General features: G+C 44.3%; 1 protein-coding gene across 5 annotated transcripts in view; it reads left to right on the plus strand.

The window, feature by feature from the left end:
- OCA2 (OCA2 melanosomal transmembrane protein) overlaps nt 1-3437 on the plus strand; it is a 155962-nt gene extending 152525 nt beyond the window's left edge. For all 5 annotated transcript variants that reach the window (XM_068135579.2, XM_068135574.2, XM_078768348.1 and 2 more), the window contains one exon: nt 3091-3437. In XM_068135579.2, coding sequence (XP_067991680.2) covers nt 3091-3178 — 88 coding nt within the window. In that variant the 3' untranslated portion in view covers nt 3179-3437. The remainder of the gene's footprint in view (nt 1-3090) is intronic.
- Nucleotides 3438-22961: the final 19524 nt, after the last annotated feature.

Consider the following 22961-nt stretch of genomic DNA (forward strand, 5'->3'; position numbering starts at 1 on the left):
AAGCCCTAACTGTCAGAGAATTAATATTGATATATCTCGGAATTAGAGGAGAAAAACATCATTTAAGAATAAGAATAAAAGCTTTAATGCAGTAAAACATAAAAAATATTCCCAAAAAAATTTCAATTTTTTTTTCCTGGATCCAGAATAATATCCTGAGCTTTACCAAAAACTAATCAATTCTTCCTTATCCCAAGGGCAATCATCCCACCAACTTTCATCCAAATCCGTTCAGAACTTTTCCAGATATCTTGTTCACAAACACATGAACACACAAACATACGACACACACACACACGGACGGACACGATCGAATGCGTTACTCCCTGGCGGGAGTAATAATCGTAATATCTATATAATAATACCGTAAGGACTCGACTTTGTTATCCCTTTTACGCCGCACCCAGTGACCTGATGCCCACGGCACTAATGGATTTACGATCTACGAACTGCGCTCTATGTTTATCACGTACAGCCATACTCGAAAAATCGGAATTAGCCGACGTTGGGGCCCAAAAGCATCCGATTAACTGCCGATACAACGCCATCTTACGACGCCATCGTATTGGCGTCTGCTGGGCGAAGGCGAAGCGAGCCGTCCGCTGATTGGACAGTCGAGTGGTGTGAACATGGGTGGTGTGAACCAAATGGTTTTTTTATTCCCTTGAACATTTTAAATTAGGATATATAAGGAAACGTCTTTATCGTCATTTTAATAAAGTTAAATGGAGTGACGTTGCGATACTCGGGGTGCGTTGCATAAATCCTCGTAACTCAGAGAGGTGTAGCAGGTGGCGAGACGTAAGGAAGCTTCAAGATAACGAGCTGAAAACAGACGAACGATATGTCAATCTCTTTCTGCACCGAACGGAAATAAAAGTATGAGAGCGGGAAGGCATGGCCTGAGCACTTTGAGCAGAGAGGACTGCTTGGACTTAACTTAAAGAGAAAAAATTGGAGCTTAACGGAAGAAGAAGATCCCATGAGCGCTGCCGTCACTAGGGCACTTATCGAGGTGTGTTGAGGTCTGAAGAGATGAGGTGGTTTCTAGGAGCGATTTGCACCTTTTTACTGCTTGAGGTGAGTTCGGTTCGTGTTTTGTGACTCGTAGATTTATTAATCAAAACACGGTCACAGTGGTGTCAGGCACTGTGACTGTGTATGTGACTCATATTCGCGATTACCACAGAAGCACATCGACGGGGAGTATCTATATAATATTAATAATAGCGTAAGGACTCGACTTTGTTATCCCTTTTACGCCGCACCCAGTGACCCGATGCCCACGGCACTAATGGATTTACCATCTATCCCCTATGCCATCCATAATGGTACACTCTATCCATACACCACATCCTCCCTTCCGTGGATGTTCCACAGGTTTCGGCTAGTAAAGTAATAAAATCGCAGAGCCAGAACCAGAATTATTTATTCGTTCTGGGAAGCCAATGCGAGGTTTCTTCTTCTTCAGCATCTCACAACCCTGGGTGAATATGCGATCTTTTAAAAAAAAGTTGGAATTTTGCCAAATCTGTTTCATTTGTTTGTTAATATACCTCAGCCATTGACAAATCTGGAACTAAGTCTTTATAAGTTCATCAAATACTGACACTGTGAATGACATTCGCTGAGCTAAATGTTGATATCTCTTCTGAGGTTAAAAAACAAAACAAAAAAAACGGTTTTAAAGCATTATACGTATCAAACGATACATTTTATGAAACGGGGGAAACCTAATACACACTTTGGTGGTTTTAAAATGACAGAATATGTTTTTATTATTTAAAAAAGAACATTGAAGACGACGCTGCTGAAAAAAAATACACCGCTCTAACGCATAACCACGAGTTTAAACTACATTTACAACAAATATGAAAACTATTTTCATATCACAATGTTAAATATAGAATATATAGAAGATAATGTTCAAAAAAAAATGAGCCCTATCTTCCAATGGTAAAAAAATCCTTCAAAACATTCCTGGATCGGGAATAATATCCTGAGCTTCACCAAAAACTAATCAATTCTTCCTTATCCCAAGGGCAATCATCCCACCAACTTTCATCCAAATCCGTTCAGAACTTTTCCAGATATCTTGTTCACAAACACACGAACACACACGCACACACACGTGAATGCATTACTCCCTAGCGGGAGTAATAATACGAAATGTTTGTATAGCCGCCCGTGGAACTACGTAACTTCCGGTTAGTGCACCCTTCGCAACAACAGTCACGTGATTGGATACGTGAAAACAAACCACAAAGGGGCACGTGTTACAGCTTACTTCCGGTAGTCTCGCCCTCACCTATCGTAAGGTAGGTTGGACTGTAGGTTTCAGAAATGCCTCAATAAATACAATAATGATTTTGAAATGCGATCGACACCGACGTTGCTGCTGAATCCGGAAGTGAACAGATAACGGTTCGCTGATTTGATAATATCTCAATACAATCGTGGTTTAACAATATATTTTGATAAATTAATACCGTAGTATTAATTTGTGATTGGAATGATGAATGATGCTGTTTGGAATGAAAATAGACATTTTGAGTTTAAAGCAGAATGAGGAAATGACGTAAGCGTTTCCATCTGTGACATTCAGACCGGGCATGTTTTTTTTGTCCAAGTCCTTCACGAACCTGCTGTCAATGCCTGACGTTCGACTGGAAGTGGCACAGGAATGTGGAGTTTATTGATTTAAAAAAAACAAACTTTCATTATTTGCTAACTAGTGTATCCACCCAAGTCTTACTTTCCTCTTCAACTTAAGTATCAAACACGCCTGGCTACATCGTTGTTCGACTATCGGTCTTGCTTATAAATCATTCCCTAAAAGAAGAACACATGTTAAAGTCCCCACGGTATACGCCGACAGGTTAGTATGCTATAAAATGACGTCATGCTAGCGTACCATGTGAGTGACATCCTGTTGGTGCCACATGCATATATGACATCATGCCATCTGATTACATCAAGCAGGTGTTTTGTTAAATATATTTTGTTTCCTGTCCAAAATTTAGGGCAGGTTGAACATTGTTTATTGATATAGTTAATCTATATAAACTGTGACATAAACCTGTTTCACAGGTTGGGATTCCCAATGTTGCTGGTTTCCACGACGACTGCGATGATCTATCTACTTGTCGCTTACTCTGTTCTTGGCTGGGACGTATGAGTCAACAAGTCCACCATTGTCATTATTAACATGACAATATTTATTTTTAATTGCTCAAAATTAATGTAGTATCATGTATGTTTGTACAAGTAGTAATTTAGAACCTAATCTATTGTCCTCCTTCAATGAAGCTATTCCTACACTGCACGATATCTAAAGCGCACTATCAAGTATTCCTGATTATTAAAGTATACACAGTATTATAATTACATCGATCCCCATCGTGATATTAAATAAAGTATCCTCCTTACTTTGAAAACTTTGAAAAGTTTCACTGAGTCTACGAAATTAAACCTGAAGCATGAATCTCTATCACTGAAACGTAGACGGCATTCAACTTGTTTGAGGCAGGGCCTCTGCTAGGTATGTAGGTGTGGCCCCCCATAAACCTGATGTGGGTGGGGCCTTCGATCGGAGGAGCAATCAAATTACGACAGATCCTCAAGTGCAGAATAGATTTATAGCAAAAGGTTATTAGACACGCATACCCAGAATAGTCAAGACGTCATCGTTCTTTGACCTGCATCATTTTGACAATTACGTCATTTGACCTGCATCCTGCTTCCTCCTCAATCCCAATCCCAACCTACCTTATTTCAAGAGGAATGTAAATAGATTTCTTCTTTCTCTTTACTATATATACTTTCCTTTGTGTAACCCCCACTGTTGAGTGGCCTTTGGCTTTTTGGTGGTTGAAATTCCATTAAATATACTTTAGCTTTTGTCCTAAGTCCTCAGTCGAGAGGATGGCCAGATGTGACAATCGGCCTGCCCTGTGACATTGTAGAGCGTAAGTGAAGACTCTTTAGGAGCTTCATTTTAAGAAAGAGTGTTGTGTTGATGTATCGGTCACCGGCATCGTTATTAACACCCTCAGGGTCAAGTACATTTGGGTAAGTGTTGATGAGTGAGTTTTTTTTTGCATACAGACTCTGGAAAAGCTGGAACACTGAACAGATCAGGACGCAACAGAACAAAAGCAACAGTACAGAGATGAGGGAAACACCAACAGTGGGGTTGAAGGACAAAATGGAAGGAGGCTGGACAAATAATGGATGGGGGGAGGGCGTGGACACGGTGTGGACAAAGTGATTGCAAAAGCAAACTGTCAGGAGGGAAAACTGTAAATTTGGTAGGACCTGGGCTTGGGGTCAAAGGGCGATGTTAACGGGGATAGAAAATATCATGGTTTTGGATTGGGGATGATCTGAGATGGTGGTGAACAGATGTCGTGAAGATCTGAAGGGAAGGGTTTAGATTGAAGAGAATGTGGAAGTTGATTCCACAGGTGGGAAAAAAGAGGAACAAATGCGTGGAGGCGAGCAGTGATTCTGGTTCCTGGGAATTTCACCAGAAAGAAGGGGGTTGATCGTAGACAGCATGCGCCCTGCAGAACGCTAGGGAAGGAGGGCGAATGGAAAACAGAGAGGGCAGAGTGTGAAAAACCAGAAAGGAGGAGGTAGGAGAAAGAGAGACACTGGGTGGAGGGAAGAGGAGTGAGGGGCAAAGAATGGAGAGGGCTGAGGGTGCAAGACCAGAAAGGAGGTGGTAGGAGAAAGAGTGACTACCAACCTGTCTGCGAATGGAAGGTGATATGCCCATATAGATTCAGCTTCATTACTGGATATTCCAATGTCTTGAAGGCCTTGGTTTCCACAGCATCAAGCTGTGCAAGGTGTGAAGCAGGGGATCCAGCCCAGAGGGGAGAGCAGTGCTCCATCAAGCTACGGATGATTGGGCATCCTCTATCGTACAAAGTCCTTCCTTAGCACCAAAGGTGGGCGGTCCGCTTCGAAAGTCCGCTTATCCGCTTATCCGCTGCAGCGGACTAACGTTTCGAAGCGGATAAGCGAATCGGAACAACCCCCGGAAACCGAAGCGGATAAGCGTAAGCGGACTACCGAAAAATTAAAGCGCATCGCGATTCGCCAAATCAGCTGTTAGCCTGAGCCGTTACTCTAGAATTGTGAATATTTATTTAAGTGAATAATAAGTGAAACCCTAACAACTCGGCTCTTGCGACATAACGCATTATATCATAACGTTATGTTCACGTCATGGTTTACGACATGGTTGTAACATAACGCATTACATCATGACGTTATGTTCACGTCATGGTTTACGGCATGTTCACGACACCATGACGAATAAACGGCAGTCCGTTGGCCCGCCATCTTGTTGACTTGTTTGTGTCTGAATAACCAAACGTTACAGCTCTCGCCCAATCTCTTCCCGCTCGAGTTCCGTGATGCTTGGGTAACTCTATTTCTCAGGCATAACACGCCGCTCCCGAGCTCTGCCTCGGTCGAGCACGTGTTCAGCTACGGGTCGGACATCCTCAGGCCTAAGAGGTCGGCCCTGGCTGCACCGAACTTCGAGGCCCTCGTCTTCATGAAGGGCAACCTCCAAATCCTCAAGAAGGCCCACGAGGTGGAGGTGGAGGAGGAAGACGAGGACTAGTCAACAGACTGCTAGTCTGTTGACTAGTAGACTCTCTTGTCAAAGAAAGGATGGGCAAATTGATTTTTCTTTAATGTTACTTGCATATATTAAAATTATATTTAAATTAACTGCAGAGTAGAGTAGAGTCGAGTGGAAAACTTTATTTCAATAAATTTTGAATAAATTTTATTTAAATAAAAATGTATATTTTTGATCTTAAAAGCTTTGTTTGTCTTTGTAGTAGTTAGAAATGGCTATTTAGGCTTAAAAAGCATTAAATTCCCTTTAGAAACGTCAAAAATCGCTTCAAAAACGTCGAAGCGCTTTAAAAAAATCGAATCGAAGCGGATAAGCGGATAAGCGGTAAGCGGACTAAGATTTTCGGCCGCTGAAGCGGATAAGCGAATCGGACTACACGGGCTGGCGGAGCGGATAAGCGGTAAGCGGACTTAAAATTTTCCGAATCGCGCCCACCTATGCTTAGCACACCTAAACTCCAGTGGCCGTGGGCTTCGCAGGGGCCTACCTAGGCCCTGGATTGAGGATGGCCAGGTTGCAGATTGTACTCATATAAATATCCACTGGATGACATTTCGCATCGTGTAAGTACACGGCACAATGTCACATGAGTATCCTTTGCTGGTTCACTAAAATATTGCAAAACAAGCATCATAACCGCAAAGAAATATGTAGATCAGGAACCTAAATCTTTTTTTTGTTGTTTTGCTTGGGCATGGAGAAGTTTCAGGATGACAATTCCTCCTTCGTACACCACTGTGGTGCCTGACGCACATCTGCTCCTGCGATCAATCTCATAAGGCCTTTTGGGATGTTCTATCATTCTCATTAGTCGTAAGTTATTTACATTCATGGCCAAAAGCCTGTTTTCATAGCCAATTTTCAGCTACAATCATTTTCAATGGAATACCAATTGTTACGTGTTATTTACTCCATTGCATAAATAACTGGTGTCACATCAAGTTTCTGCTGTCATTTGGGCCAGCGGTGGTCCAATTCTTTCAAATACTGTATTTCTAACTAGCAGAAGTGCCCGGCATTGCCGGATGGGGAGGGGGATGGGGAGGGGAGGGACAGGGGGGAGGGAGGGAGGGGAGGAGAGGGAGGGAGGGGAGGAGAGGGAGGGAGGGGAGGAGAGGGGGGGAGGGGAGGAGAGGGGGGAGGGGAGGAGAGGGGGGGAGGGGAGGAGAGGGGGGGAGGGGAGGAGAGGGGGGAAGGGGAGAGGGTAGGGTGGAGGGGGAAGGGGAGGGGGGTGGGAAGGGGGAGGGGAGGGGGGTGGGAAGGGGGAGGGGAGGGAGGGTGGAGGGGGAGGGCAGGGGGGGGAGGGGGGAGGGCAGGGAGGGCAGGGAGGGGGGAGGGGGAAGGGGGGAGGGCAGGGAGGGGGGAGGGCAGGGAGGGGGGAGGGGGAAGGGGGGAGGGGGAAGGGGAGGGGGGAGGGGGGAGGGGGGAGGGGGGAAGGGGAGGGGGGGGAAGGGGAGGGGAGGGATATAGATGGTTACTGGCAATTGATCACATCCACAAATGATGTAATCCACACAATTTATGTACTTTACATAATGTTAATAGGAATACATGGCCGTGTAGATGGGAAATACAGTTTGTTTGAAATAAATCACAAATATCAGATGAAAGTTTTTAAAATTTAGAACTATTCTCACTCAGAGTTAAACATCACCGCAATATTACACGGTTGTTTCAACGTTTTCTGTGAATTATATGTCATCATTGTGAGATTTTGTTTGATTTTTTTTTTTAATGAGATTTTTATATTTAAAAAAACGGCAAAAAAGCATCAGAACAGCTGTGAAAAAGCATCAAAACAGCAGTAAAAAGCATCAAAACAGCATTCGATATATTTTCACTTTTACGTTTTGGCTAACTCGCTCGCGAACCTGACGAAGATCCTGAGCGAGGATCGCTACGCTACGCTATGTTATGCTAACGCTATGTTAGCTATGCTACGTTACGCTACGTTCGCTACGTTATGGCTAAAAATATGGATCTAAAGATGAAAGAAAAAAAAAACCTATGTGGTGTGAATGGCAATGTTCCTCGCTGAAATGTGAAAAAATGCAATCGCTTTTCGCTCTGAATTACGTGCGAACGCGTAACTGAGATTATGGTGGCAAGGATGGAACATCACATGATCGCTCTGAGCGAATCAGCGCGCTGCTCTGCCACCGGCTCAGATTCCGTGTATAATATTCCTCGCTACGTTACGCTACATTCGCTACGTTATGGCTAAAAATATGTATCTAAAGATGAAAGAAAAAAAACCTATGTGGTGTGAATGGCAATGTTCCTCGCTGAAATGTGAAAAAACGCAATCACTTTTCGCTCTGAATTACGTGCGAACGCGTAACTGTTAGATTATGGCGGCAAGGCTGGAGTATCACGTGATCGCTCTGAGCGAATCAGCGCGCTGCTCTGCCACCGGCTCAGATTCCGTGTATAATATTCCTCGCTGAATGCGCTGAGGCAAATATGAATAAAAAATATGGATCTCGTCAAATATTTTTAGGTAGGCCATGTCCTTCCCAGGCTCAATGGCCATGTCTCTGCCAAATATCAAGCACGTGAGCCTCTCCGTTTAGGAGTCTATCGGTAACATTACACACACACAAACTGTGTTTTATATATATAGATATGTCAATGAAATATACAAGCTTTGGGAAAGGATGAAACGTGTTTCTTTCCAACATATTTCCCTAATTTTCCTAAAACATAGGAAACAGGTTTCACCAGACTCGGTGGCATAATAGTTTGAGCATCCACCCTGAGTATGCGAGGTCAATGGTCTGATTTCCGACCCTTGTCAAGTCATACCGAATATACTTTTAAAATAATAATAGCGTAAGGACGTGACTTTGTTATCCCATTTACGCCGCACCCAGTGACCTGATGCCCACGGCACAAATGGACTTACGATCTACGAACCGCGCTCTTTGTTTATCACGTACAGCCATACACGAAAAATCTGAATTAGCCGACGTTGGGGCCAAAAAGCATCCGATTAACTGCCGATACGACGCCATCTTATTGGCGTCTGCTGGGTGAAGGCGAAGCAAGCCGTCCGCTGATTGGACAGTCGAAGGTGACAGCAAGCCGTCCACTGAGTGGACAATCCTGAGCATGCATTTGTGCCGGTGTCGTCGATCGCAGTGTACACTAACCTCATCAGGTGGGTTTACCATAATTTCTTCCATATACTGTGATTACAACAAAGTGAAACCGATCAGCAGCTCATCAGTATCATATAAAGCAATAAATACCAAGGCTTCAGCTTCTGAAAGCTTAAAACAAAGTGTACTTCGCCGAGTGATGAAAAGTAGGCGTAGGCCTAGGCCCTACCTATCCAGTAGTTGTGTTTCCGTTGTGGCCATGATCTCAACAAATGGCGTAGGCCATGTGGCGTAGGGTAGGTCATGATCAGCCCCCCCCCCCCCCTTTCGTTTCACCAACTCCTGCATCTGCCACCGTTCATGATTATCAAAGTAGGCTTTACCCTGTTCACGATAAGGTAGAAATCGGTGAGTTGTATACGAAGAGATAAAAGGATGGCATTGACTTCGAGACGGTACGTGATAGTTGGCTGCGGCTGGCTGATGCCACGTTTTTTTTTTCTAAGTGCCATGGATGCTGATGGACATAATAAAGGTATCGGCTGATCTCTCATCATAATATTACCCAATGGAAATGAACTGTTTCTTTGTTTGTCATTTCCTGTGCAATAATGTCAAATGCCGCCCCACCGTCTAAACCTCAAACCAGGGGCTATTATAATGCTTCTCAGGAATCTCGATATTCGTCAAGGTCTTTGCAATGGCACGAGACTTCGCCTTCACCACCTTCATTCTCACGTACTTGATGCAGAAATACTAACAGGTGCCAACCAGGGACAACGAGCTCTTATACCCCGTATCAGACTCGCCCCATCTGATGCCAGTTTACCCTTCGTTCTACAGCGAACTCAGTTTCCTGTTCGCCTGGCATATTCAATGACCATAAATAAAGCCCAGGGCCAAACATTCCATAAACTGGGTATCTATTTGCCTGCTTCTGTCTTCTCCCACGGCCAGTTATATGTGGCATGTTCAAGAGCACGGTCGTTCAAAGATGTGTATATCAAGGTTGATAATACGAGTATGCAAGGAGTCGTCAGAGGCTTGACTATTACCCCAAACATTGTTTTTCCAGAAGTTTTAAAATAATTTCAACCTCTGATACTGCGTTCATTGTATTATATTCCTACTGCTCTGCCTTGACATTGACGCTTACCAATGCGCCAGTATGGGGCTAATTCCAATGGATTTACTAATCCGTTCATTTTTTTAAAGTCTATGGTTCTAGTGCTGTTCCTTTCCATTGACACATACCACTGCGCCAGTGTGGCCAGAGTGGTGCTATGCCGATTCCTATTACGAATCCATTCATTTTTCAAAAGTATATCGTAGCGTTGTCATTTAAGTAGATTGCAATAAATACGTTGTTCATATACGCACTCTTCATTCTCATCTTTCTTCCTAACTCTTACTCGGACAAGCAAATCCCCTATGCCATCCAGAATGGTACACTCTATCCATATACCACATCCTCCCTTCCGTGGATGTTCCACGGGTTTCGGCTAGTACTTTTTAAATGTCATACCAGAGGTGCTTGCTTGCAGTGCTTCCCTGCTCAGCTTTGGAAGGATAAAGCACAGATCAACCCTGTAGGTTCATCCATAGGGAGGAGGAAATTTATCCTTAATTGCCCAGATGTGTGGAAAGAAAAGTGACGTCATCAGGATTGCGTTTCCTATACCCAGAGTTTTTTTGGGATACTGAATCGAGGCTCATGAAAGAGCTAACATTTACTTCACAAACAAATCAACCAGACAAACAAAATATATAAAAAGAGGGAGCGGAAGACAAGATGGGGAGAGAAGGGGAAGCACACAAACACAACATTTGAGAGTAGGGAGATGTGTGGAAGGGAGAGGGCTTGGGGGGAGGAGGCCTGGGAAGGGGGGGGGGGGGGATGGAGAAGTATAAAACACAAGGACACCAAGGACTTCCAGGACAGAAGTTGGTATTTCAAAAAAGTGGAATTGGGGTGAAATTAGCGGGGGTAGAAATGATCAAGGTTTTGGATGGGGGAAGATAAGAGATGGTGGTGAACAGCTGTTTTAAAGACCTGGAGGGTGGAGTGGGATTGAAGAGAGTGAGGGAGTTTGTTCCAGAGGCGGGAGAAAACAGGAATGAAGGAGTGATGGTGAGCAGAGAGTCTTGATTTTGGCAGTTTAACCATAAGAGGGTTGCAGGCAGATCTTGTGCGACCTGTAGGAATATTTGCGGGACAGAGCCCAGAGAGAGCTGGGGGGGCAAGGCCAGAGAGGAGTCGGTAGAAGACGGAAAGACCACCAACCTGCCTGTGGCGAGTGAGTGAGAGGCCCTTGGAGTTAGCTTCATCGCAGGAGATTCCAATGATTCTGAATGCTTTGGTTTCAACAGCATGAAGCCGAGCTAGGTGTGAGGCAGGAGCACCAGCCCAGAGGGGAGAGCAGTATTCCATTGAGCTGCGGATGAAAGCCTTGTATGTGGTGAGGAGCTCAGGTGTGCCAATAAAGGACTTCGCACGATGGAGGATGCCCAGTCGGCGACTGGCTTTGGAGGCCAGATTTGAAATGTGGTTTTCCCAGGAAAGATCATGGCAGATAGTGAGACCCAAAAGCTTGAGTGACAGAACTTCTTGGAGAGGATTATTCAGAAAGTGGATGGGAGGGTTGTCCAGTCGGTCTTTTCGGAGAGACATCGTAAGAGTGAGAGATTTGTCAGGATTGAAAGACATGTTCCACTTGTTTGCCCAGTCTGATTTTGTCCAGGTCTGCAGAGAGTGAGGAGGCTGCAGACTACCGATCTGAGGGATGAAGAATGGAGCGACAGAGTAGAGTCATCAGCAAAGAGATAGAGAGGATTTTCAAGACAGTCAGAGAGATCATTGATGAAGACCAGAAAAAGCACAGGGCCCAGAACACTGCCTTGGGGAACTCCAGCCTGAACAGGAAGAGGAGATGAGAGAAACCCATTCAGGGCCACACGTTGACTACGACTAGAGAGGAAGTTCGCCAGCCATGCGTGGAGATTTCCATGGATACCAAAAGAGGAGAGTTTGGTGAGCAGAGCGGGGTGCCAGACCGTATCAAAGGCACGTGATATGTCAAGGGAGACTGCTCTAATTTCCTGTTTGGCATTGAGGACCTCCATCCATTGTTGAGAAAGCAGAAGCAGCATGTCCAGAGTAGAGTGACCAGGTCTGAAACCAAATTGATGATCAGAGATCAAGCCATTGGAGAAGAGAGTGTGCTGGGAAGTTCCGTCAGTTCCCTCAAGCTTAGCGACTGCGTTTGTCTGAAGTCAAGTCTGGTGTTGGCATGGGGATTTGTGTTGCACAGTTCTGCCATAAGCCTTAGACCCTGTTTAAGAAAACCCAGTTTTGGAATGCAACTATACCCACAATGCACCAGCCAAATGTCATCAGTGATGCAGCGCCATTAATTTGCAGGAGAAAAACCAGGAACATGACAACCTTCACTATCTTCTCCCTCTTTCATGTGTTGCACAATGCTGTGGGGTAGCATACCAGACTAGACAGTTTAAACGTGAGTGTAAATACATCGAGGCTATCCTGTTAGTCCTACCTTCGCGATGGAAAAGCAGAAGCTGCGGTAAACCCACAATGAGTCTGAAGAGTCGTGCCTAATACAATTCCTCACCACTAGGTGGTGGTGCGAGTGGCACTTCCTTGTGGATTTTGACAAGGGCTCAAACCCAGTACCCTAAGATCTCAAGCCAGCCACCTTAACCGTTAAGCCAACACCAGGCTTGATGGTGGTTAGTGTGGCTCAGCTTGACGTGGCTCAGCCCATGCTTGCTTTTCCTTGATAAAAGATCACAATGTTGGTAGATTAAAAATACACATTGTGCAAATTAACAGCCTTTTCCTTCTTCGCAGCCAGATCCCTAGTCGTTGTACTATTGCCAGGTCATTTCATCCCTTTGACCTCTCACTCGAGTGGCAGAGGTCAGGCCAGCAGTGTCTCTCGATGACTCCGTTCCAATCGTTACTGGCCACACGTTGCTTGGTCAGGAAAGTGATCAACGACGTCTGGGTAAACCCTCGGCAACTGAGTGAACAGGATACAATGCACCTTCTAGCCCCTTTCCTTCCAGTGGGTTATGGGTTCTGAGCATTTCTCCACCTTGTATTCTAGGGCTAGGTGGATGATGTCTTTCCATGGGACAGTCAGCTCAATAAGCATGAACAGCTTTGCTTCCTTTGACTACAGCACAATATCTGGTCCCCGGCCTGCTGCGGGAGGACTAGCTGTTCCCCGAGGTCCACAGCCATCTGCCAGTTCTTGGATTTGCTATGGATTCCAACTGGTTTTCTTCCCCTTGGATACACACTCTCCTCTCTCACAAAGGAAATCAAAGTTGACCTTGGCATTGCCTTTTGGACCTCCCCTTCTAATATTTGGTGGACTAGCTTCAGCACTTGGTTGTCTCTCCAGGTGTACCGATCCTCTCCCGGAGATACCTGGAAATTTTACGGATACGTTTCAGTGCTACGCCATTTATTGAGGCAGACCAGCATCCTTAGCCACTCATACTCCATCTCTATCTCTATCTCTTCCTGGGCAGTCCATTTTCATCTGGTCCTAACATATGGTCGAGTTCCTCTCACCAATGCCTCCATGGAATCCATAAAAGTCATAAACTAGTGTGCTTTCTTGGCCTTATAGTCCTCTAAATGCTGTCAATGGTAAGGTCAACTTATTATAATGGCCATAGAAGCTGATTGTGGTATGGTTGTGGAGGAGATATGGCACAAGAAGGAGGAATATGAGTGGCTAAGGCAACTGGTCTGTCTCAAGAATGAGTGTGGTGTACTTGGGAGGAGATCGAGTCAAGAAGGTTGTCATGGTTAAACACCTGAAGCATGGAGCCACTCACACTGAGGTTTCCAGACAGAGTAACATACGGTGTCATCGTCTAATCTGCATCGACACTCTGCTTTCCATTCTTTATACATGTGACGATGCTGTCTCAGTGTCTCATACACCATCAGTGGTGTGGTCACATGACTCTCAGGAAAAGGCCGTACTTCAGGCACCAGAGTTTAAACTTTCCTGGTAGAGAGCATTTGCCAATGCGTTTCACCTCATCTTCAACTTGACGACGGATCTCCTCCACCTGTTCCTTGTGGTCCTGTGACTGTTGACTGGGGCATCTTACACTGTCGGTATCTGCTCACCACCTATCGTTTAGTCATTTAGTGTACTCTCATCAAGCTTCTCTTTTCTCAGGACCAGACCCCTTGACTTCTTCGTTTGAACTTCGTTATGCTGCATTGGATCAGCTACTCAAGCCACCTTCCTGCCTTCTCTGTACTTAGATTGAGCAAGGGGAGATCGTCCATGAATGCTCTTGCGTTTTTATAGTGACATCTGGACAAGGTATTGTCATGTGACCGGGATTTAACAAAAGGACCCTAGTTCAGCTGGAGGTCTTACCTCCCAAGGCGAACTTCACTAATCCTCTGTCCATTCAGAGATGAATATTCCAATGGCTCACTCCAAACTGTAGGGATGGCAGGATGGCCTAGAGGTACACAAGCTCATTTGTAAGCTGTCTAGCCAGGGTTTATCTATCCTGACCCAGCTATAAACTGTCAGCCCAGTGTTTCACAGGCACGGTGATTCATCAGTTTGTGTGCCATCTCTCGGATAGACGTTGAACGATGGTCGTCGTTTGGGCCAGCGGTGCCGTGAAAAATTGTCTGCCAGAAATTATTTGTGGACGTTAAACTTAAAGAGCCCATGGTGTCCTTCGCAAAGAGTAGGTAAGCTACACCTAGTACCCATGTGCAAATTACAGTTTGAGGGGGAACGACATCCTGTTATCGTTGTGGATCTGCAATGCACTTAGCCAATTACCCCAAATGCCCTGCAAAAGATGTAAATTGCAGGCAGTGTGGTAAAACTGGACATTTTGCTAAAGTATGTCACAGTAAAGACCACAATTACCAAGTGCATGAAGTGACTGTACCAGATGTGACTGTTTTAAGCATAAACACACATGCTGCTGAACAAATTAGAAGGAACCTATTTTGTGATGTTCGTCTTTGCACACCTGATGGACAGGCATGCTCAACTAAATTACTGGTGGACACAGGTTCAGTTATTTCAATACTTCCAGAGTCTACCTTCCTGGAGAACTTCAAGAGTGCACTTCTTACAGAACCAAAATTACACTTGGTGACTTACCTGAAAAAAAATCAATCACTGTGGTTGGTTGTCTTCACGTACAGGTGCGACACAACCATGTTTCTGTGCCTGCTGATTTCTTCATTGTGCCTCCTGGAACACCTATACTTGGCATGGACCTTTTCACTGCTCTCAGACTGAATATTGTTAATGGATGTGTTACTCCTGCACCAGTGCTAAGTACCTCTGTTCATCAAACATCGGCTTGTCGGACATCTAATCCTAAATCCATTGGAACTCTAGGCTATGCAAAAGGATTTGTACACAGAGTAAAGACAAGGCCTGGTGTGGTGCCAATCCAGCAGACGCTTCGCCGCTTACCTTTTGCTGTCTGCGATGCTGTCTCACAAGAAGTGAAAACACTTGAAGAAGCAGGTATCATTGAGAGAATTGACTCTTCTGAATTGGTTTCACCTATTGTCATTACGTATAAGAAAACAGGAGATATACGTCTGTGTGTGGATCTTCGTGAACCCAATAAGGCGATCATAATAGTCATCCATTCTCACATATTGAGGAGGTATTCGCAGAACTTGGTGGAGCGAGAATGTTCTCTACTCTTGATCTTCAGAGTGCATTCATCAAGTGTTCTTGCATGAGGAAAGCAGAGACCTTACGGCTTTCATAACACACGAGGGACTTTTCCGCTATTGCCGTGGACCTCATGGTCTTGCTTCTGCTCCCAGCGCATTTCAGTGAATGATGTCACAGATCTTAGCTGGACAGGAGGGCATCCAATGTTACCTAGATGGCATAATTGTGTATGCTTCGTCCCCTGAGAAACATGATGAACGCCTCCAAGCTGTTTTGAATCGTATTGATCAAGCAGGCTTAAAACTGAATTATGAGAAAGGCCATTTTAGGAAGGCTGAACTTTCTTTTCTGGGTCACGTGATCTCAGGAAAGGGCATGAGTCCAAACACAGAACATGTGGTGGCAATAACACAAGCACCACCCCCACATGATGCATCTGCTCTGCGTTCTTTTCTGGGTTTAACTTCTTGGTACTCCAAATTAATTCCAAATTATGTGGCAGTCGTGGAGCATTCTACTGCGCAGGAATGCTGACTTCTCCTGGACCGATGCTGCACACACTCAATTTGAAAGGGTAAAAAGATTAATTTCTAACAGCCCTGCAATTGCTTTGTTTGACCCTACTCTGACCACCATTGTGACCACAGACGCGTCTGATTATGGACTCGGAGCAGTGCTCACTCAACTTCATGAGGACTCTACAGAGGAAACAGTAGCATTCGCCCCGCGAACGCTCACAGAATTCAAACGCAGGTACACTACAGTAGAGAAGGAAGCACTTGCCTGTGTCTGGGCAACTGAGAAATGGCATATTTACCTGTGGGGTCAGAAATTTATCCTGCGTACAGACGACAGTCCACTGACCACACTACTGTCTTCGAAAGGTCTTGGTCGAGCTGGAATGAGAATTGCACGTTGGTCTGCACTCTTACTGTCGTTTGACTATGAAATTGTGTACAAACTTGGACATCAAAATGTGACTGCAGACTGTTTATCATGGTTACCACTTCCAATGACAGAGCATTACCATGAACCGGATGTAGAAATGGTGGCTTTAGTGTCTAGTAACTTCTCTGCTGTACCTGTGGAACAATTCAAGGAAGGTTGTAATAGATGCCCTATTCTACAGAAGGTGCTAAGATATGTCTCCAGAGGATGGCCTTGCAATGCAAAGGGCATTGACCCAAATGTACTTCTCTCCTTTCGCATTCGGAAGGAACTGGCTGTACATGAGGATTACTTAATTCGTGGCACTCACCATGTGATAGTGCCGACAGAACTTCAACCCAAGTTAATCCACCTTGCCCATGATACGCATCAAGGAATTGTAAGAACTAATCAAAGGCTGCATGACCTCTACTGGTGGCCAGGGATGGACTCCCAAGTAGAAGTTGCCATTAAGTCCTATATTACTTGCCAAATGCATAATAAAACAGCTGTCACTCGGGTTCCACCTTTGCAACCAGTTCCTCTCCCTAATGCTGCATGGGAAAAGCTTGCCATCGATATTGTAGGACCACTTGATAATGGCCAAATGGACTGTCACTATGCCAGTACCTTAATTGATTACTTCAGCAAATGGCCAGAAGTAGACTTTACGTCCCAAGTATCATGTGCTACAGTTATCAAGTTCCTGACTACAGTATTCAGTCGTGAAGGAAACCCGCAGGAACTTATCTCTGACAATGGATCTCAGTTTGTTTCAACTGAGTTTGAAACATTCCTGCAGGAATGAAACATCAAGCACTGCCCTAGTTCTATCTATTACCCACAAGCCAATTGAGAGATAGAACGCTTCAACAGAGTGCTTAAGGACTGTTTACACACTGCAAACCTCGAAAGGAAGCCCTGAAAATCATTCGTACCAGACTTCTTGCAAACGTATCGAGCTACAAGACATGCAACAAATCAGACTCCTCCTGAACTTCTACATGGACGTACATTGCACATCAAGTTGCACATTTGGGACGTCAAATCAGCGTACCTGCTGCAAGACTTGAGGATGGGAGACGCTGCGTTCAACAGAAAAAACAGAAGTCTAAACGATACACAGACAAGCGCTGGGGAGCAAAACCTTCCACCTTTCAATGTGGTTCGTTCGTGCGAGTTCGGAAACCTGGACTTCACAAGAAAGGACAAACCAAGTTTACCCAACCCCTCAAGATCATTGAACAGAGAGGTCCCCTCAAGGTCATTGAACAGAGAGGTCCCCTCAAGGTCATTGAACAGAGAGGTCCCCTCAAGATCATTGAACAGAGAGGTCCCCTCAAGATCATCGAACAGAGAGGTCCCCTCAAGATCATTGAACAGAGAGGTCCCCTCAAGATCATTGAACAGAGAGGTCCCCTCAAGATCATTGAACAGAGAGGTCCCCTCAAGATCATTGAACAGAGAGGTCCCCTCAAGATCATTGAACAGAGAGGTCCCCTCAAGATCATTGAACAGAGAGGTCCCCTCAAGATCATTGAACAGAGAGGTCCCCTCAAGATCATTGAACAGAGAGGTCCCCTCAAGATCATTGAACAGAGAGGTCCTGCTACCTACAGACTCTCTCATGGGAAAGTGTGGAATGCAATTCAACTCGCACGTACAATTCAGACCCCACTGGCCTTGCTGCTGAAAGTATGACAGGTTTTGAGGATTATGGTGCACATAACCCTGTCCAACAAATGCCTCCACAAGTTATTACCCAGGTGTTCGTCGTGGGACCAGACATCGTCGAGCCCCTGAATGGACCAAGGACTCTGTCATGTGACATGTTTACCTTCAATTACATGCCTACTATGTTTTTTGTTTTTCATTACCAGTTGTTGTTATCTTCACGAAAAAAGAAATATGTGGTATTAGGAGTTACATGAATATTAATGGGTGCATGATGGACCGGAAAGGATGAGGTGTGACCGGTAGTGATGTGTACGATCTGGGCGAGGAGTGGAGAAGGAGACGCCATTGAAAGGTTGAGCTGAAGAACCAGTGTGTCGGCTGTCATTGTTATATGACACATACCATACCGCCACACCCTAGCATTCATAACAGCACATGTGATGCATTCCTGAATGATTTCAAAATACGAGAATAAAAACAAATAAATAATCAGAGAAATGGCAGTCATACAACAGGGAGGTTATAAAGGAATTACAAGGAGATAACTACACACCTGGGTGGTGTCTGGCACACTAATGGGAATTGACATGACAACTACTCCAAACACATAATAAACATATGACAGAATACACTAAATAGCTATCCCACCTGCTGGGACATTTTTCACTACAATATGACAATCTATGCTATAAGAGAGCTGTTTGTCTGTCTGTCTGTGTCGCCATTTTTCTGAGATGGCTGAACGGATCTTCGTCACACTTTCAGAAGCTCATCAGCGAGTGCCTTGGAGTGTTTTAGGCAAAAAAAGGAATTTTAAAAATTAATTAATTAATTTTTTAAGTTGCATTTTTTTCCGATTTTTTTCCTTTTAATCGCTCTATCGTGGGTGTAGGTAAGTGTGTTGGGATCCCATTCCTTAGTGGGTATAGGAAAGTGTTTTAGACCCCCACAAAAAATAGACCAGGCAATGCCGGGTACTCCTGCTAGTATGATATAATGCCAATGCAGATACAAATAATTACACTGATGTCATCTATCTTGACCCTGGCCAATACTGTGATTCAGGCTCAATTCGCAATTGCAAACTGATTTGTGCTCAATTGCTGCCTTTAATAGTAATAATAATACGTTTTTTTCCCACGTACAGATACATTCAAAGTACACCGTCTCCATGCCAAGTAAATAACATATCCTCCAACGCGCGGCACATAGAGACGGTATTGGGAGGGAGAAGTGTGCAATTATAAATTGATGGATAATTGCGTAATTAAAATCAATAAATAATAATAGGAAAATAATTCATTTCTTAATAAATTGGCTAATAGAATACCTAAACCACCAGCGTTTCATGCGAAGTTGCAACTTATCGAAAATGAATCAAATAATTAATTAATCGAAAAAAAATTAACTTTTATTATTTGATTAATCAATAAATAACGAATTGATTTTTTTTTTTTTTTTTTTGTATACTGAATCGAGGCTCTTGAAAGAGCTAACATTTATTTCACAAACAAATCAACCAGCCAAACAAAATATATAAAAAGAGGGAGTGGAAGACAATATGGGGAGAGAAGGGGAAGCACACAAACATAACATTTGAGAGCAGGGAGATGTGTGGGAGGGAGAGGGCTTGGGGGGGAGGAGGCGTGGGAAGGGGGGTGGGGGGGGGGGGGTGGGAGAAGTATAAAACACAAAGACACCAAGGACCTCCAGGACAGAAGTTGGTATTTCAAAAAAGTGGATTTGGGGTGAAATTAGCAGGGGTAGAAAAGATCAAGGTTTTGGATGGGGGAAGACAAGAGATGGTGGTGAACAGCTGTTTTAAAGACCTGGAGGGTGGAGTGGGATTGAAGAGAATGAGGGAGTTTGTTCCAGAGGTGGGAGAAAAGAGGAATGAAGGAGTGAAGGTGAGCAGAGAGTCTTGATTTTGGCAGTTTAACCATAAGAGGGTTGCAGGCAGATCTTGTGCGACCTGTAGGAATATTTGGGGGACAGAGCCCAGAGAGAGCTGGGGGGGGGGGGGGGGGAGGCAAGGCCAGAGAGGAGTCGGCAGAAGATGGAAAGACCACCCACCTGCCTGCGGTGAGTGAGTGAAAGGCCCTTGGAGTTAGCTTCATCGCAGGAGATTCCAATGATTCTGAACGCTTTAGTTTCAACAGCGTGAAGACGAGCTAGGTGTGAGGCAGGAGCACCAGCCCAGAGGGGAGAGCAGTATTCCATTGAGCTGCGGATGAAAGCCTTGTATGTGGTGAGGAGCTCAGGTGTGCCGAGGAAGGACTTCGCATGACGGAGGATGCCCAGTCGGCGACTGGCTTTGGAGGCCAGATTTGAAATGTGGTTTGCCCAGGAAAGATCATGGCAGATAGTGAGACCCAAAAGCTTGAGTGACAGAACTTCTTGGAGAGGATTATTCAGAAAGTGGATGGGAGGGTTGTCCAGTCGGTCTGTTCGGAGAGACATCGTAAGAGTGGTAGATTTGTCAGGATTGAAAGACATGTTCCACTTGTTTGCCCAGTCTGTGATTTTGTCCGGGTCTGCAGAGAGTGAGGAGGCTGCAGACTGCCGATCTGAGGGATGAGGAATGGAGCGACAGAGAGTAGAGTCGTCAGCAAAGAGATAGAGAGGATTTTCAAGAGAGTCAGAGAGATCATTGATGAAGACCAGAAAAAGCACAGGGCCCAGAACACTGCCTTGGGGAACTCCAGCCTGAACAGGAAGAGGAGATGAGAGAAACCCATTCAGGGCCACACGTTGACTACGACTAGAGAGGAAGTCCGCCAGCTATGCGTGGAGATTTCCATGGATACCAAAGGAGGAGAGTTTGGTGAGCAGAGCGGGGTGCCAGACCGTATCGAAGGCACGTGATATGTCAAGGGAGACAGCTCTAATTTCCTGTTTGGCATTGAGGACCTCCATCCATTGTTGAGAAAGCAGAAGCAGCATGTCCAGAGTAGAGTGACCAGGTCTGAAACCAAATTGATGATCAGAGATCAAGCCATTGGAGAAGAGGAAAGATTTCATATCTGAAGCAATGATGGATTCCATGACTTTGCTGATAATTGTTAGAAGGCTGATTGGTCTGTAGTTGCTCGGATCTGTTTTTGCACCTTTTTGGTGCAAAGCGGTGATGTTGGCAGATTTCCAAGCAGATGGCAGATGACCTTGAGCAAAAGAGAGGGTGAAGAGAACAGAGAGAGGGAGTGAAAGAGCAGAAGAACAGGAGACAGATAAAATCAATCAGATTTCAGATAAAATGATAAAATGATTAATCAATAAATCAGAAATATCCTTTATAGCCACTTCACTTGGTCACTGTCAAGTCCAAATATTAGTTTCTTAGCTCAAAATGTGCCTTAGATATTGCCCATATGAGAAAGAAAATAAATAAGTGAATAATAATGAAAATAAATAAATAATAATCGTAAAATAATTAAATTATTAATCAATTGGCTAATAGAATACCGAAACCACCATCGTTTCATCCAAATTTGTAACTTAAAAAAATGAATTAAATATATAATTAATCTAATTATCAAATAATTAATTGATTAATCACTAAATCAAAAATACCCTTTACATCCAAATAACTTGGTCATTGTCATGTCCAAATATCAGCTTCCAGCTGAAAAGGTGCCTGAGATATTGCCCAGATGAGAAAGGAAATAAGTACTTAATTAATCGATAATAATTAAGGAATTTATCAATTAATTGATTAATCAAAAAATAAAACTCGATGGTATTCATAGAATACTTACCCTGTGCAGTCAACTTGGTGCGAGCCAACTCTTCTGTTTTTGAAGGGTTTTTTCTTCAATCCAATATGGCTGCCAGACCACGTGAGCGATGACATCATCAATTTATATTCTCTAATATAATTGTTGTGTCGATCACACGCAATAAATTTCAAACTGATCAGACTAAGCGTTGTCCCTGTCGAATTATGACGTCATTGTTAACACTTCCCCATGCGGAGTTCTTTACAATGAGCCACGTTTCAATTTTCCATGGAGCGGTTTCACTTTTCAGAGATAGAGGTGTAACGTTTTTTCCCCCCAAGATGGAGCCTGTACCACGTGACATATGACGTCATAATTATCACTAAAATTCTCCTATGGTGAAAACTTTGTGTCAATCGGACGAACGGTTGTCGAGAAAATAGATTTTAAAATTCAGCCGCACGCACGCACCCGAATGCCTAACCACTCATTTCACTTCGCGTTATCTTTTTTACCAAAGTGCCGCCACTGCGTGTTACTCCATTTAAATAATACTAGGGCATTGCCCGTACTATATCTATATCTAAAATTATATCCCCCCCCTCTATTTACATGAAATGGTTTGGTCCAAAGCGAACGGCTTGCGAGTACGGTGACAATCCCCCCCCTCTATTTACATGCAATGGTTTGGTCCAAAGCGAACGGCTTCCGGAGTTTGGTAAAGAAATCGCCATCGCGTGCACAAACGCGCAGGAAAGCGAATGAATCGCAAATTCGGTTTTATTAGTTTTAAAACATAGTTTAACGCCAACATAGTTTGCAAACGTGAAATAAATGAATACGCTCTCAAATGTGCCATCCGAGGCAGAGTGTGTCCTCCACGTTCGGCACACGCGATCGTTCGCTGCTCTCTGATTGGTTGAATCGTTTTTTGGACATAGCTCGGTAAGTAATTGTCCGATTAATATGAAACCTTGAAAAGGCACATCCTCGGGTCCCCAGCAATATACCTGGCAAGTTAAAAGTATATCGGACCCGTGGTTGTCGAGAAACAGCGGTCACAGACAAACAGACGTACAGACGTACAAACGTACAAACAGAGATTACTGGAATTATAGATAGACTAGGGCATGCCCGTACTATATCTATATCTAAAATTATA

Source organism: Myxine glutinosa, chromosome 14 (genome assembly GCF_964187855.1).
Source record: "Myxine glutinosa chromosome 14, kmMyxGlut1.1, whole genome shotgun sequence".
NCBI classification, from domain to species: Eukaryota; Metazoa; Chordata; class Myxini; order Myxiniformes; family Myxinidae; genus Myxine; species Myxine glutinosa.